This window comes from Lutra lutra, chromosome 4 (assembly GCF_902655055.1).
Source record: "Lutra lutra chromosome 4, mLutLut1.2, whole genome shotgun sequence".
Lineage (NCBI taxonomy): Eukaryota > Metazoa > Chordata > Mammalia > Carnivora > Mustelidae > Lutra > Lutra lutra.
In genome coordinates, this window is record NC_062281.1 from 196,418,766 (window position 1) to 196,435,904 (window position 17,139).

General features: G+C 64.7%; 1 protein-coding gene across 8 annotated transcripts; it reads right to left on the minus strand.

The window, feature by feature from the left end:
• Nucleotides 1–536: 536 nt before the first annotated feature.
• Nucleotides 537–6,908, minus strand: TNFRSF14 (TNF receptor superfamily member 14). 8 transcript variants are annotated; one of them, XM_047727061.1, is made up of 8 exons: nucleotides 6,220–6,903; nucleotides 5,440–5,548; nucleotides 4,899–5,024; nucleotides 3,498–3,653; nucleotides 3,220–3,310; nucleotides 2,318–2,478; nucleotides 1,265–1,442; nucleotides 537–1,044 (listed from the first exon to the last, which is right to left on the minus strand). In XM_047727061.1, exons 1-8 carry the CDS (start codon nucleotides 6,286–6,288, stop codon nucleotides 906–908), a joined length of 1,029 nt encoding a protein of 342 aa, XP_047583017.1. In that variant the 5' UTR covers nucleotides 6,289–6,903; the 3' UTR covers nucleotides 537–905. The 8 variants fall into 8 exon arrangements, with proteins under 8 accessions (XP_047583017.1, XP_047583019.1, XP_047583016.1 ...); XM_047727063.1 differs by having other exon boundaries at nucleotides 1,299–1,442; nucleotides 5,440–5,790; nucleotides 6,220–6,901; XM_047727060.1 differs by having other exon boundaries at nucleotides 1,299–1,442; nucleotides 6,220–6,900.
• Between the last annotated feature and the right edge of the window lie 10,231 nt (nucleotides 6,909–17,139).

The following is a 17,139-nucleotide window of genomic DNA, read 5'->3' on the forward strand; positions in this document are numbered from 1 at the left end:
GGTGATGGTTAGAGCGGCCGCATCCAACGCAGGGAATGTTGAATGAAGGGAGGGAGGCTGCACTCTGAGCCCATCCCTGGACGTGACCCCTTCCCGAGGCCCTGGCCTGGGGCCCCCCGCTCCCGTGAACAGCCCAGCGCTATCTTAGAGGACAGTGTGTGGCCTGCTATGCTCACTGTCACTGGGATGTCACTGGATTGGGGATCCTCAGGGACAGAGTGGGGACTCTGCTTCAGAAACGAGCCGAAGGGTGTCTTGTAAGACAATTCTGGGACCACGCCAATCCCCAAAGTAAGGACAGTAGCAGACTGGAATGCACTGCTGAACTAGGCAGCGAGGGGCGCCGCGGGGCGGGCTACAGGGCGCGGGGAGGCTGTCCCGCCCAGGGACGCGGACTTGCCGGTGTGCAGAGAAGGGTGGTCACGCCACAGGCTGGGAAGCCTCAAAACTCACTGTTCAGGCAAAACTCATCTGTGGGCGGAAGTTTCAGGAGAAACAGGGTGTTCCCATACTCTCAAAGCATCTGCAAAGTACAGTTTCTAACAACAAATTTTAAAAAATGTTTATTGGTTGAGTAATCTTAATCCCATTGAGAAACCATTTATGGCCTGTGTATCACACGGGATTCGTGGTCCTGTGTCGCCGTGAGGTAGGTGCCGGCAGGCCCATCCTGCAGATGGGCAAGCTGGGGCTTAGAGGGCTGGGGGGTGAGTGGAGCTTGGAACCAAGAGTGGGTTGTGGCTGGGTCTCCACCTGCGTGGAGGTGAGGGGGGACCTCTGGGCCCTTCATGAGATGGATGGGATATGGGTGGGGTCCCCAAGGACCCCTGAGCAGGGCCGGTTTCGCTGTGTTGGGTAGAGTATGAAGTCAGCCCAGGGAAGGGCCCCTGGGGACCTGGCACCTTCTAGCAGGCACAGCCCAGGACGGCTTGGGTGTCTGCCTCCAGGATCCAACGATCCGTAAGTGGGTCATTCCGTCCCAGGGGACATGGACATTGTCTCCTCCATAGCCACTGTGGTGACGTCTGGTGGGGCCCGCGGGACCTGGACGGGCAGACACGGCATCCCCTTCTGTGACCAGCTCATACATCCAGCACCGAGATGCTGCCCGCCCCGCGTCCAGCCGGGGGCCCTTGTAGTGCTCAGGGTCAGTCGGGCTTCTCAGGCAGGACAGGGGCTTCCCCTCCCAGGTTGACCTGGTCTCACTCTAAGGACTCAGGGCTCTCTGAGAACTGGACCCCCCCACCTGCCCCAACAGCATCACCTCCATTGGGCCAGTGGGGGATGATCCGGGATACCTGGTGAGATACTCCCGCCTTCGTGGGTCCCCCTGAAAAACAGAGTCACGTCGGGGTCAGTCTCGGCGGTCTCACAGCGACGGGGCTGGAGGGACCAGAGCTCCTGGCTTCTCCCTGTGTGGTCTTCCTTGAGAGAAGGACCCTCTGGGAGAAAGGCCAGACCCATGTGGACAGGGCTTCTTGCTGGACTTGTCCAGATGGGGGAACAGGACATGGGACAACGTGGGGACACCTCCTGCCCGAGTCTCCAGCTGCCAAACCCTGTCCCTAACTCACTCCAGTGTGATGTCACCCAGGGAAAGGGAGTAAGCACTTCACAGAGGACGGTCGCCCACCCTTCAGGGAGCAGGTGCCCCAGAATTGGGAGAGAAGGAACGAGCGCTGGCCCCTGGCCAGCCCGCTCAGAGCCTGGGGCCCTGAGACGTGCCTGCAGCCTGGGGGCCCCGGGGTGAGGACCCAGGACACATTAGCTGACAGTGGCCCGAGATGCTGGCTGACCTTTCCCATTTGGACTCTACTGGGTGCCTGCTCCCTGTTGGGCAAGCACAGGGCTCCCCAAAGGCCAGAACCAGGTCTACAGAGCCAGGGCCTGGCCCGATGTGGAGCCCAGCGCAGGCAGTAAGGAATGAGTGAAGGTTGTGTAGCCTCTGGGGGGACTCGGCCTTGCCCACGGCAGGGCTGCTGGGGCCCCTCCAACCCAGCCCTGTGCTCCCCCCATGCTCTCCGCCTGCCCTGTGCTTCTCTGTCCGAGGGCAGACAGGGCCTTGGAGTTCATAGTGGGGAGTGGGCATGAGGAGTACACGGCAGGGGGTTCCTGGCACAGGGGGCCCTGTCTGCCTGGCCCTCCGCCCCCAGAGATCCCATGACACCAGGACTCCCACTCAGCGGGAAGCACCCCCAGGCCGGCACAACCCCCCAAGAGGAGCCAAGGAGTCCCGGAGACGCTCCTGCCGGCTGCCTGTGCCCATCAGAGGGAGAGAGCCAGGAGACGCCCCGACGGGACCCAGCACGCAGCTCACCAGGCGTCCATCTCCTTCTCATCCTTATCCCGAGGACTAGGAGGCAGAACACCCCTGCGGCTACACAGACGCTGCCCACCACAGCGGGCAGCAGGGAGGAGCACGTGACGTCTGAGCTGCTGGTCCCAGGCTCCGCTTGTGTCTGCAAAGGGCCGTCGCACCTAGGAGAGAGCAGCAGGGAGGGTGCGAGCTGCTCGGCCAGGGCCTGGCACTCAGAGCCCAGAGGGTCCCCGAGGGAAGGCGGCTGCCCGTGGCGCGCGCTCCGGCGGCTCTGGGTGGGAGTTCCCTGCTATGGACAGGCGGAGGGAGGGAAGAGGTGGGAAAATAGGGATGCCCAGGGAGAGGGACGGGGACAGGGATGGGGTCAGAGGAGACAGGGCAGAGAGAGCCCAGATCAGGGGGGCACAGAGGGATAACCTGGGAGAGGCAGGATGGTGAGAGGACCCGCCCCTCCCCCCAAAGCAGCCACATCTGGTCACCCCAGGTTCCCCTCAAGACCCAAGGATGAGCATTTGGGAGTCCTGTCACCTTTCAGGTTCCCTGAGAACCTCGTTGACAGCCCTCCCCTGACTCCAGATTTGCTAGGAGCCCCCACAGCCCTGGCATCTGAAGGTACCCCAGAACCACAGGCGCCCCAGAAATCTGGCAGCACCTCCCTCCAGATCTGCCCCAGGAGAGAAGGTCCATCCTTGGCCTCCGGGAAGCTCACATCAGCTACCATGCTGGGGGCGTGAGCCACGGGGTCCAGCAGCTGCTGTCCTGGAGGCCAGCCCATGAAGGGGAGCAGGGGGAGCCCTGGAGTTTCTGCTGGAGGAGGGCCCTTATCTGCCAGGGGAGCGTGGAGGAGCCCCCCACCCCGGGGGGGGGAGACACGGAGCCGAGACCACCCCAGGGTCACCTACGTGCTCCAGGGCTGGCACTCCTCCAGGGTCCCACTGGGTGAGAAGGTCCCAGGAGGGCAGTCTTCACACACCCTGTCCTGCCACTCCGTGCCTGGGAAACAACAGGGCCAGGCAGAGGGGAGGCGGGGGGCCCCAGCTAGGAGGGAAACTGGGATCCCCCCCCCAACACACATGGGCTTGGGTCCAGGGTCTGTCTTTTCGGAGGGTGCCAGGGACCAGGCCGCTCGGGGGCTGAGCAGAGAGGCCAGGGGTCGGGGCACCCAGGGTCTGCTGCTCACCTCTGGACTGCACCCTCTGGCCAGGTCTGCAGGGCGTGTGGGGACTGCACTCTGCACAGTCGTCCCCATCCTCACTGACGCAGAAGTGGCCCTGGTCACAGACGCACACTGTGTTCTCTGTCTGGGAGCACTTCTGCCTGGTCACCAGGCCCATGGCTGAGACCCAAGAGAAGGAGCTGAGAGCAGCTGCATGGGCTGCCATGGGCAGTGCTGAGCCCCCCATCCCAGGAGGAGACCAAGTAGAGGCCTGGACAGCAGCCGCAGGCCTTTGGGCTCCTGTCTGTGGTCTGGGGACGGGTTGGTGACCAGCTCCCTCAGCCCAGCTTTGCAGCCTGCTGTGTGTGTGTCTGGGTCCAGCTGTGCTCCTGCTGGAGGACCGGCCAGGTGCACGCCCTGCTCAGCCCAAAGCTGGGCCTGCGGGTGCTGGACACAGGGGTGTGTGTCCCAAGGGGCTCTGAGGGACAGGAGCAGCAGCAGCCGGCTGGACAAGGAGGAGCTGTCAGGAGGATGGTGAAAGGCTGTCCTCAGGAGGGGAGCCAACCCGACGGGAAAACAGCCTCGTCCCCGCTGGGGAAACGGCCTCGTCCCCGAGGGGCCCACACAGGAAGTGAAAACCACAGTCGGCGGGGGGGCAGTCCCAGAAGGCAGGTCCCAGCCCTAGGCCACCCATGCCTGAAGACCCTGCCCCTCGGGCAGGTCCCATGCTGCAAACTGGCTAGTCAGAGCCAGGTGGACGGCGAGAGCCCCTTCCCCAGCCGGCAGCGGGGCTGCGGTCATGCCGGGCCTGGGCTCAGCCTTGAGCCCCTGCTGAGGGACAGCCTCTCAGCCATCCACACCCCAACCTCTGCCCCATAAGACAGGTGATTCCTTCGGGGCATCGAGGATCTATGGGTGAGCCGGGGACTCCAAGACCTTACCCCTCCCTTACCCCGGCTAGACCCAAAAGCACTGAGGCTTCTCCTGGGTCCTGCCTTTCCTCCTGGGGCACCTCCACCCCAGACCACCTGGCATGAAGAATACAAGGGTCTGAATGCTGAGCCACAAGCAGGGGCCCTCAGGGGTGTGCTGTGGAGGTGTGGACACTGAGGGCAAACAAAGTACAGTCCCCCAGGACCAGTGGGACGGGCGAGGCAGGACAGGACCCGTGGCTCGGGGGTCCACGTGACAGGTTCAGGGTGATGGGCTCCCCGAGCTCTGGACAGTGCAGCAAACAGGGTGCTGACAGTGCTGGCCCCCGGGAGGCAGGTGTGGACAGAGGTGCACGTCCCTGGAAGGGTTCCCGTGCAGACACCTGTCCTACAAATGAGGTGGGATGCGGCACAGCGGTCCCGACCCTGTGGGTGCCCACTGCAGCGGGCCGTGGGTCCCCAGTGGGGTGGCAGCTGTGGCCAGGGCTCCTACCTGGGTCACACACTCGGCACTGTAGGCACTCGCTCAGGCCATTGAGGTGGGCCGTGTAGGTCCCCGGGTCACAGGGGGCACACACCGTGCCAGTCAGCTCCCCACAGGCCTCCTTCACCCGGTAACCTGTGCCCAGGGGGAGCTGTGTCACTTGGGCCTGGGGAGGGCCCTGCGGGAGCCACCCTGCCTGCCACCTTGAAGCCCCCAGCATGCCCTGGGACTGAAAGCCACCTGAGCTGTCCCCCACACCACCCTTCGTGTCCTGCTGCCTCTCACCCAAGAGGGCAGAAGGCAGTGGGAACATTCTGGAAGGAGGTGGAGGCCTCCTGGTGTCATGTGGGCATGACTGTGCCCCAGTGCCTGCTCTGGGCCCCGGCTTCTGGCCGTAAGTGGGCCAGCTGGGCCCCCAGGCCACATCCCTGTACCTTACAGCTGCGAGGGTCCTGGGAGGGAGAGACTCAGCCCTCCCCGTCTGTACCCTACCCCAGGGCTTCGGCTGAGCCCGGGCACTGGAGCTTCGTCCCTCTGGGGCTGCACCCACCTGGGCTGCACTTGGGACAGCATTCAGAGCCCACCGGGTACTCCTCCTCTTTGCACGGGGCCATGGCCAGAGCACAGGGGAGGAACCCCAGGAGCAACAGGTACAGGGCCTGCAGGACACAGGATCAGCGCTGGAGGGGAGGGGCGGCCAGGGCTGCCCTTGGGGCCTGGGGCTCACCCCCGTGAAATGGGGCAGCAGCAGCCCTTGGGGAGCCGCAGGGTCGGAGAAGGACGGTCAGAGGAGTCCCCGGCCTGGCAGCGGAGACGGGGGGATTCGGGCCTGACGGGGAGGGGGCCTCTCTGGGGGACTCTGGTTCCAGGGCTGACTCTGTCGGGCGGCACCGGAGGCTTCCTGTGGAGTACCGTGCAGCAGGGTCAGGGAGCCGCCCTCCTGCACAACTAAGGTTTTATCTAATCAAGTGTCCGGCCAAGCTGGGGTGGAGGGCGGAGGAGGTTGGCCAGGTTCCCTGACGACCTGCTTCCGGTGAGCAGCCTCCAGGACTGGCCTGAGGGCTGGAAGGCGGGGGTGGGGGAAGGGTGTCCACAGAGGACAGGAGCTTGGCTTCCGCCACTCTACTCCCCCACTCTCGGGGATCAGGGGACTGGGCGCCAGGGGCTGGGTCAGCGCAGAACGACAATGCCCATGTGGGACCGGGAGCAGATGGGGCCCAGGGCAGGGTCCGCGGAGAGAGCTGGGCACCTCGGGAGTCAGGACAGGGACACCAGGAAGCGCTGGGACACGGACACACACACACACACACACACAGGCTCCGGGACTCACCTGGCTCAGGGCATCAGGCTTGGGTGCCCGGCTGCAGGGGGGCGGCTCCCAGCCTCCAGGAGGCTCCATGTCCCTCTTCAGGACCCCTCATTCCCTGGCTGCTGTCCCAGCACCCCTGCCAGCAGGCCCAGCTCGCATTCAACCCGGAACCTGCCTCGTCTAAATTGAAAGGGAAAGAGAAACTGGGGCTTCACGAGGGAGGCTTGGCTGCTGCAGTCGGTTCAGTCTGTCCCTCCCGGGCTTTGTCGGGGTCAAGCTGCCTATGGCCAGGACCCCACAGGAGCCCACAGGGATGGGAGAAAGGGGCGCGGGGCCAGCTGTGCAGGAGGCAGGAGGTGACCACAAGGCAGAAGAGCTCGCAAAGGGAGGGGGAGGCCACCAGGCGGGACCACAGAGGCACAGCCGTGGGCACAGTTCCTCCTGCCCCACTCAGTGAGCCCCACTCCGTTCTGGCTGAGGAGATTCTCCTGGCCTCCCTGTCCCTTGCGACCCCCTGACTTTGCTGTAGAGCTGCCCCCCCCCCAATTGTGCGTCTGCGTCTCCTCGGCTACCCTGACACCCGGGGAGCCCCCCGGCTGCTCCCCTCCAGCACCGGCACCAAGGCCACAAGAGGAGCCCTCCTGCTTTCCTGCTCCCTGTCACAGCGTCTACTGAAGCAGGGTGACCGGCCCCCCAAAGGACCCCGTCTCCCACGCAGTGCCCTCTGTCAGGGATGGGGGAGCTGGTTTCCACCTACACATTCCTGAGCAGAGCTCAGCACGAGGGATCCCTCCCCGTGGGAGGGGGAGCACCTTCAGTGCTCCCACCCAGGGTGAGAGTGACATTTTGCTTTCCCTGAGCTGCACCTACTGTCCACACCGCACCTGTCCCCAGGATGGGGCTGGGCTGGTTCATTCCTGCTCCCATCTCACAGACGGGCAGGTGGGTCAGTGGGCTCAGAAAGCAACAGGGCAGGGCGCCTGGGTGGCTCAGTGGGTTAAGCCTCTGCCTTCGGCTCGGGTCATGATCTCAGGGTCGTGGGATCGAGCCCCGCATCGGGCTCTCTGCTCAGCAGGGAGCCTGCTTCCTCCTCTCTCTCTGCCTGCCTCTCTGCCTACTTGTGATCTCTCTCTCTGTCAAATAAGTAAATAAAATCTTTAAAAAAAATTATTAAAAAGAAGAAGAGGGGTGCCTGGGTGGCTCAGTCGTTAAGTGTCTGCCTTTGGCTCAGGTCATGATCCCAGGGTCCTGGGATCGAGCCCCACATCAGGCTCTCTACTCATCAGGGAGCCTGCTTCCTCCTCTCTCTGCCTGCCTCTCTGCCGGCTTGTGATCTCTCTCTCTCTTTCTGTCAAATAAATAAATAAAACCTTAAATTAAAAAAAAAAAAAGAAAAAGCAACAGGGCCTGGCCCCGGGTCTCTGGAGTGCAGACAGTGCTCAGACCCTAACCCTAATCTCCCCATGCAGAAGGGGCTCTCCCCACCTGGGCTTCCCCATACCACTGCGGCCCCCCGAGGTGGTGACCTTGTGGGCAGCTTGGGGTGGGGGACCCCCACGTGCCTGGGGCCCCAAGACGCAGGCGGGGGGGCTGGCGAGAGGCAGCGCACCCCTGCTGATGCCTCAGATGGGACGTGTCCTGAGGAGTCTCCCCTGGAGCCCCATGGCTCCCACGTCCCCGTTCAGCCCCGGGGCTCATGCGATGGGCATGAAACCCTCTGACTTCCCTCATCCGTGAGGCTGCAAATCCATTACCTGTGGCGGCTTTCCTCCCAGCAGACCCATCCCGACCCGGCTGTGGGTATCCAGTTCCACGGGCCCCGGGCAGGTCCCCATCAGATCCTGAGGTCGAGCCCTCGCCAGGACCAGGAACCACCCCCTCAGTAGCTGACTGCTGGTGGCCCAGCGCGGACCGACCTTGAGCCCCTTCCTTGTCCTGACCTTGGCACCATGGGCCCGGGGGTCACTACCTAATCCCAGTTCCTGGGGACACTGAGGAGGACAGCCTTCGTGCCAGGGAAGGAAGCAGGCAGGGGTGAAGTCCCGGGGGGGTGGGGGGGGGGCTGACCGGTCCCCAGGACCAACCCAGCACAGCCTCCGAGGCAGGGCGGGGGTCTGGCGGGACCCAGGCCCTTGGGAGACCCACCAGACCCCACGAGCACAGGCCATGCCCCGACACCCGAGGGCCTGTCAGAGGGAGCCCCCACCCTGGACGGTCACCCCTTGTTGTCACCAGGGACACACAGGACGGCCGCAGTCTGCCTTCTCATTTCCACACGGTCACTGGATGTCACTTGACAGATCGCCGAACAGACCACGTCCAAGGGGGGCGTGCGGCCCCGTTCCCGAGTCTGACTTTACAGGGGACGCTGCCCGGCCTGAGATGCGCCCGACTCCCCCCTCGCTCGCCCATCCGACCCCATGCCCGCTGGGAGGGAGGAGTCCCGTGAGCACCTCGGGTCCTTCTGAAACAATGAGCAGCGACCCGGAGCGAGGCGTGCGGAGGGAACGCGCTCCTGTGGGACTCTGACCTGGGACTCGGCCTGCGGGTGAGACCCCACCTCTGCAATGGGCGTGCTGAGGCCCACCCACTCGGAGAGGCTGGGACTCTGGGGGTGGCTGCGGGCACCCCAGGGGCAGGGGCTGCGTTCTCCTGCTCACCACTCAGTAAAAGCCCCAGGCCCACTCCCAGGCCTCCAGTCGCCTTGGTAAAGTCGGTCTCCGAGGACGCCCATGGGCCCCCTGCTCGGTCCGGCCTGGGGCGGCAAACCCGTCTCCTCCTCCCCTGCCTGCAGCCTCCTTGAAGCTCCAGCGCCAGCAGCCCTAGAGAGAGATGCAAGGGTCCCTGACCTCCTCCTTCTAGGGCTGTCCCTGAAACTGGCTGCCTCCGTTGTGGGGTTCCCGCTCCCCAGGGCTGGCAGCCCCCTCCTCACAGCACCATTCCTGGCCTCTGGGGGCTGCACTCCCCGGCTCTGGAGCCGTGGGCCGACCCGGATTCTTCCTTCCCCGGTGGTCTCCTTCGTCTCTCTGCTCCTCCTGCCTTAGTACCGGACACGAACGCTGTCCGTGGGAGACGGGGGCTGGACGCCTGCCCTCCGCCGCTCCAGCCGGCTGGCACCTTCCATCCGCAGACCTGCAAGGAGGGCAGCAGCCCCTGTCCTGGGCCCGGATATGGAGGGCGGGGCTCCCTCTCCCCGCCGCAGTGGAGGCATCCGCCCTCTTGGCTCTGCAGCCTGGTCCGGGAGCCAAGCCGGCAGCTCCCGGGTGTCTCAGAGCACACTAGGGGCCCAAGGCAGGCTGTTGGGGTGCCGGCACTCGCTTGTCCTGCCGCACCGGTTTAACCTCCCAACCCGGCCATGCTCCTCCTCAAGGAGGCGGCTGAGTGTCCCACTGGCTGGGACTGGCCGACATGCACCTCACAGTCACTCCCTAATTCCATTTGCAAGGGACCCTCCGGAGGAGATCCTGGGCAGCAGGGGACGTCACAGAGCAGGAGCACCTGAGTTATCACTGGGGAGTGAGGCAGGAGGACGAGGCTGGGGACAGGGCCCTCCCCCTCCACTAGGTGCCCCTTGCTGGCCGTCACCTGCTAGGCCCTGCCTTGCTCACTGCTGTGCCCCAGGAATCAGCATGTCTGAGACTCCCTGGGGTCCCGCACCCCATCTTCCCTGGTGGGTGAAGTGAGCCCCTAGCTTGGGGCCTCTCCTCCCATCGCCCCTTGTGACCTGGGTCCCGGGACGGCCCCCCGCTCCCAACTCAGCCTGATTTGTGCCCAGACACCCACGGGGCTCAAGCTGGATGCCTCACCCTCAGACTGCAGGGAGGGCCTGGCCGCCTGTCCCACTGCCTCCCTGTGACCCCCGGTCAAGACAGTGCAGGGGAACCCTGGGAATCCCCCAGCCACATTTCCCCTTTCTTCTTGAGGCAGATTTCCCGGGGTCTTGGGGGGTAGGAGAGAGATGGTGAGGGCTTGAGCCGGACCTCGGAGCAGGAGCGGGGCATCCTGAGACCCGGCCACAGCGGCGCTCCCTCCTCCCCTCTGCATTCAGGCTACCCTCAGTGCCCCCCCCCCGCCCCGGTCGGTGTGAGCTCCGGGCTGGACCCAGTGCGGTTCAGAGGCAAAGCAGCCGGGTCCTTCCCTAAGCAGGGAGCCCCATCTATGAGCCAGAGATGAGTCACGTGGTGAGCACCTGCTTAGTGAGGGGCAGAGGCTGGGCGGGAGGAAGGGTGCGGCCCTGGGGATGGGGGAAAGGACATCTCTGAGAAAGAAGACAGTTGTGTAACATGGCTGGGAGTGCCTGGGGTCCATTCTTGGTGAGGCGGGGGGCTCGCACAGCGCAGGGCTGGCCGGGGCCCCCTCCCACAGGGCCACCATGCAGTCTTCAGGCTCGTGGGGGGCAGACAGAGCAGACAGGAGGCCGATGGGCCAGCTCCCGGGTTGGGCCAGGTGGGAGCCCTGAAAGGCAAGGGACAGGGTGGGGAGGATGCAGAGGGGAGGGTGGGGAAAGGGGACACCGGAGACGCCTGGAGGCAGAAAGCCTATAGGAGGCAGCTCCAGCATCTGTGGAGAGGAGGGTGGATGGAGCAGACCCCACAGCATGGCCTCATGCCTGCGACAGAGGGGAAGGAGGCAGGGTTAAGGGGTCAGAGCAGGGCCAGAGGGTGTGCAGGGCGCCTGGGGACTTCCCAGACGTTGAGGGGTCGGCTCCTGGGAGCAGAACTGGGGGGACAGTCTGCCCCAAGCTCCAGACCGGGGTATCCGTTGCTGACCCCCATCCCCCTGCGCCCCTGCGCCCCCCAATGGGAAGACCCTCCCCTCTCACCCAAAACCAGGAGCCTGGAGGTAGCCGCGCCTCCCCCCACCAGCCAGGCCCTTCCTCACCCGCCCCTCCCCAGGCACCCACACCTTCAGCCCTCTCTCCACTGCCTGGCGGTAGCTGGGGCACCTTTCCAGCAGCAAATCAAGCCGTGTCTGCCACTCCCACATTGTCTGGGGCCTCGTGACCACGCGCCTCAGGCTGGGCTGCTTAAACAGCACACATCTGTTTCTCCAGGTTCGGGACACAGGAAGTCCAAGATCACGGGGCCAGCAAGGCCGAGGGTCTTGGCAGAGGCCTCTCTCCTTGGATCACAGACGCTGCCACCATGCCATGTCCTCCCACAGCCTTCCTCTGCACACACACTGTTGGAGGTGGCCAGAGCTCACAAGTCCCCTCCTCTTTGTTTTGTTTTGAAGCCATCTCCTTGCCCAGCCTGCAGCCCAGGGCAGGTCTTGAACCCAAAACCCAAGATCAAAACCTGAGCTGAGATCGAGTCGCTGTCATGCAGCCCTAATTTCCTCCGAGAAGCCCTGTCTCCCGCTGCAGTCACGGTGAGAGTGAGAGCCTGCACACGGGAATCTGAGGACACACAATCCAGGGCAACCTCCACCAGAATGTGAGCTCCTGAGGGCAAGGAGCTCTGTCCCCTGTCACTGCTGCGTCCCTAGCAGGAGGCATGCAGCCCAGGCCCATGGGGACACGGGAAGCGGAGGAAGCCTCCCATCCGTGCAGAGTGGCCCACGCCATCAGCTGGGTTAATCAGTGACGTCACAGCGTGTCCGCATCTCCAGGAACACAGGCCACATGCTCACTCAGACACAACAAAGTCACTGCCAGGCCACGGAACCACCAGCTGACCCTGGTGGCTTGTCACACACATAGCCTGTGCCTCGCTCCATTCCGCTTCTGACGCAAGCAAGGCATGTTAATACCCGGGGTTCGTGGGACACGCAGGTCTTCAGGGCCAGTGTCCCCAGCAAGGAAACAGGGTGTCAGGACAGCCGAGACAAAACTGGCGGGCACCACATAGACAAGACCACGACAGCTTCCTGTCTGGCAGGACTGGCATTCGCAACACATCCCAAACAAAACCAGTAACCATGGAATGTCATTCACCGTCCAGCTGGTCCCCAGAAGTCAGCCCACGTGACTAGCAACACGTGAGCAACAACCCCACCGGCACACGGGGACCTGATCAAAGCCCTGATTGGCACACCTTAGCGGCCAGTCTTCAGGGGGGCCCTCTCAGGGCGCTGAAGACAGTTCCTCAAAAGTGCTTGTAGAAACCGCGAAAGGCACGTAGGTGCCTCCGTCTGGGAAGCAGCTGCCTTCGGCCCAGGTGGTGATCCCGGGGTCTGCAGGGATCAAGGGATGGAGTCCGGCTCCCTGCTCGGTGGGGCGTCTGTTTCTCCCTCCGGCCCGTCCCTCTGCTCGTGCTCTCCCTCAAATAGATGAATGGGATCTTTGAAAAAAATAAATAAAAAATAAAAGTCCCCATATTTAAGCACCAAAATGGCAACGCTCTCAGGTCCCCTGTCTCTCCAGGCGCTTTGCACGATGTCGATAAACTTCGCTTTGCCACCCCTTGTCTGGCCCACCTCCTCGTTCTTCAATGAGCGCAGGACTAAAGTTCTGTAACATTAAGACACCTGGTCAGGAGCTCCCCGCTCCGGGCCGCCGTCAATGCACACACAGCCCCAATCCCCCGACACACCCTAAACCCCATGCCCACTGCCCCTGGAGTGATCCCACGCCAGCAATCCCCCAACCTCACAGCGTGGGCATGTGCCGGGGGGTCCGACTGCCAGGCGTGGAGTGTCTGTTCTTCCAGTAAAGTTGCTGCTTGGGGAGCAGGGCGTTCTTTGTCAAGCAAATGCTGATCACCTAGGGGTAGCTCTGGGCGGCCAATGCACCCGAGGACCCAACACCCACACACACAGGCCTCCAGGTGTGTATGGGACACATGGCACACAGCCCCACCGCAAGGCCTGCAACAGGCATCATGAATCCCGCCCGTGCCGTGCTTCCCTGCGTCCTGGAAAAGGTCGGGCCTCCTTCCGCTCAGCTCTGGCCGAGGACTAACTTCCCCTTTCTGCTTCATTCTCTTCTGCCTCGTCTGGGTTTTTCATAACACCATGTTTCCCTTTTACAAGAAAAAGCCCGAAGGGCAGATGGATTGACATCATTGCTGGTGAAGGCTGGGTCGCCAGGTCGGCCCCAGGGGAGCCCGCGGGTTCCCCAGAACACAGCCCTGCCCGGCAGCGAGGACAGTTCCTGTCTGCTGTACAGCCTGCTCCCCACCCCGCTGGCTGGTCTCCCCACCCACGCCCCTGGCGCCCCAGCCCTCAGCCCCGGGCTAGGGGCTTGGGATTGAATCCGGGCCAGCGTCGGCCTGAGGGTCAGAACACCCACACTCACGCCAGCCAGAGGGAGGAAGCAGCATCCCTCACAGATGAACACAGATGAGCCCGTACACGTTCCCCGCACCATGAGGGTCACTGAAGCTTGGTGACAGCATGGTTGACCTTGAGGACATGGGGCTCCGGGAGCTCAGCCAGTCCCAAGAGGACAGACGCCCTCTGAACCCACTTGCACAAGGGACCTGAGTCGTCACCTTCCTAGAGAGCGCAGGCACCAGGGACTGGGGAGGGCAGGGGCTGGGGTGTCAAGGGGACAGAGCGTCAGATGGAACGTTCCGGAGACAGGCAGCAGGGACGGGGAGTATGCTTCACGCCGCACACAGCTAGCACGGTGGCTCTCATGCATGTGTCACAGCAGTTTTTTAAAAAAGATTAAAAATTTTTAAGAGAAAGCAGGAGGGACCCTCGTGTTGCTAGAATATTCTCTAGCTGGCCAACGTCGGCGTCAACATCTGCGTCAAGCCTGTACCATGGCTTCGCAGGACGTCACCCATGGGGGAACCAGGCGAGGACACATGGGGTCCCTCCGCAGGATTTCCTACAATTCCTTGGGAACGGCACCGAAAGAAAAGCCTCACTTAAAGACTAAGAGCTGCGGGCCCCACGGGTGTTGTGCACTTGTGTGTGGTGTACGTGGTTGGGGGAGGAGTCCCACAACCCGGGCCTCAGCACCCTGCTCGTTGCCACACAGGAAACCCCTGAGGCCCCGGGTGCCCACGTGGCAAGGTTCCTGCCTGCCCTGGGAAGCTACGGTTTCTTTCCCAGTATGTTCCACAGCCGTGTTTTCTCCCTGAACTGTCATAATGAAATGAAAAGTGTAACTCTACTTTGCCTTTCTCTTCTGTTTCAACAAGGTCACGGGATGTCGCTTTACACAGAAAAGCACGAACACACACCGTGAATGTGGGTGCGCGACGGTGGCAGGAGGAGTTGCACTTTGCTTGCTCACGGACCCCCCCAAGCAGTGCCCACGGGGCAGCCTCAAGCCCCCACCCACCTGTGCCTGGATGGCAGCTGCCTGCTGGGGTGGGGACCGGGACCCAGGGGATGTGTCCCCAGGCCTGCGTCTCTGTGTCCCACCAAAGATATGACTTCTGGGGGACCCCTGACACTGCTGCTTCAATATCCAGCAGATGACAATGGGCCCCGGCCAACTGTTGATTAGGAAAGCCCTGGTTAGTCCCAGAGACAGCCCTGGGCCAGGGGAGGAGGAGCCTTATTCCAAGCCCAGAGCTCCCCCGCCTCCAGGAAGCAGTGCTCTCCTGGGCCCACATTTACAAGGCTCCTCCTGCACATGGGGCTCTCACACGGCGGTCCAGCCGTCCCACCCACACGGGAAAGGTGTGCTGCTTCACGGGTAACTGGAACACTGTGGAAGTCGGGGAGCACCCAGGGGCCGGCTAATGGGGGGCAGCTCAGGGCCCCACCAGCCGGAGCTGCACCTGTCAGGGAAGCCCCAGCGGCCTCGACCTGGCGGGCCACAGGCAGCCGTGGTCACCACCCGAGCAGCGACCCATGATCTCTGCGTGTCCCTGCCTGGAAGAGGTCACAGCAGGGCTGGTGTTTCCCCATAAGGTGACTTCCCGGCCCCGCCGCCTCACTTCCCTGCCTTTCCTGGAACCTACCGGAAGACCCGCCCAGGCCTGGGCACTCCCTCAGTGGCCGTCTCCCCCGGGGCAGGGACGGGCTGGGCCTGGGTCCGCAGGGACCCGCCGCCTTCCCCTCCGCTGGGGTGACAACTCGAGCCTCCAGGAGCTGCGGAGGCCAGCGGCTGCTGGGCCTTCCCCACGGCGGGGTCGCAGGACACCAGGGGGCAGCAGAGCCCAGCCCTGCGCTCCGTCCCCCGGAGGCGCCCGCCCGCCTGCCCGCCTCCCCGCAGCCACCTCGGAGGCGGGGAGCGCGTGCTTCTCCCGCCTCACCCCTCCGAGACGGCGCGCGGGGCCTGTCGGCTCAGCGCGCGACCCAGGGTGGGCCTGGGACCAGGCAGCCTCTCCGCCGCGATGCCGCTGGGGGAGGCGGTGCTTGTCGCGGGAACAAACGCGGGGCGATGTCTGGGGCACCGGCGGGAAGCGCGCGGGGCACCCCCGGCACAGCGCCAGCCCGGTTGCGGAGAGGCCCCCGCCCACCCGGATCCCCCGTGCCGCCGCCGCAGGCTCCTCCGCGAAATGGGGACACTGAGGCCCCTGCCCCCAAGCTGCTGCGACTTCGGGGCCCACGACTTGGGGGGCTGGCACACTGCCTGCCCCACGGGGGCTCAGAGTCAACGGGAGACATCCCGAGGCAGCCCAGGGAGGAGAGGAGCCGCCGCGGGCTCGGCACACCCAGAGGGTCTTCCCGGTCGGCCTGAGCCGCGGGCGCCGGCTGGGACTTGACCGCGGGTCCAGGAAAGATGCCGGCGGGGCGGGGCGGGGCGGGGCGAGCGCCCCAGGAGGGGGCGGATCGGTCCGCGCAGCCTGGGCGGGGCCCGGACTCCGTCCGCCTCGCGGGAGGGCGCAGGGGCCCCGGCAGGGCTGCAGACCAGCCCCTCTCCCAGCTCCGTGGTGCTGCAGGCACCGCCACCCTGCCCGCCCGCCCCATACACCTGAAGCCCCGGGGTACGGCTCCAGCACACGGCCTCGCCCTGCCAGCGCGCGGCCCTCCCACTCGCCCTCCTGCAGGAAGCCTCCCGTCCTCCCGTCTTCCTGGAAGGCACGGAGGTCCCGCGGCAGGTTTGGCTGGGGTGACCCCGCAGCCGTCCTAGAGCGCCCGCGCACCCCCTCTGCAGCCTCCGCGCGCCCCGCACCACCCCAATCACGACCACTTACAGACCTTGTAACACCCAGAGCCCTCGCCCCCAAGACCCCTCCTTCTAGCGGCCGCTGACGGCACCCGGCCCGCAGGCTGGGCTGCCGGGAAACAGGAGTGGACACAAAGTGTCCAGCCAGCCCAGCCTTCTCCTCTGGGTCCCAGCGGCCTGGCAAAGTCACGGCCTCCTTGAGAGCGGGGGCTGCACTCGCTCGCCGCTCTCGAGTGGCGGCAGGACTCTGAGAAGCGCTCTGCCGTCTGGCCGGGGTGTCCCTCCGCGCCTGATGCGTGCAAGGAATCGCCCTGCCCGAGGTCCGCTCAAGGTGCTGGCGGGGCTGCGGGGGCTGCGGGGCTGTGGAGACTGAGCCGGGCAGGTGAGCGGTCGGGGCAAGCAGGCGGGGGGCGGGGGCTGCCCTGGGGGACACCCCTCCTAGCTGGCGCCCCCAGACCCCAACCTTCACCAGCCCGGGGCGACGCTCACCCGGGATGTTGGCCCCTGTCTCCACGCTGTCCCTTCTCCAGCTCAGGGCTGGGCTGGTGCCCGCAAACTTCTCAAACAAAAGGGAGGCCAGGGAAGTGGCCCAGGGCGTCTGCCAGCCCCGCCCCGACCCTACCCCCACCCCTAACCACCGGTGCCCCAGACTCCAGCCGATCTTCATTCTGGGGGTGAACAGGGGCTGTGCCTGCCGCCAGGCGCCCAAGGCTGGAGGGTGGTCGGAGGCGGTGGAGGCGGCTGGGTGCTGGTAGGGCCTTTATGCCGAGCAGGGTGGTGGGGCCTGAGGCGCGCGTGCCTTCCCACGCTCTGCCGCCAATCAGCAGCCAAGCGTGGACAAAGAACAGGCCCCCCCCACCACTGCCCCCCCCCCCCCCCCCCCCCGCTGCTGGGCTGGGATAATGATGCCCCCGCCCCCAGCAGGT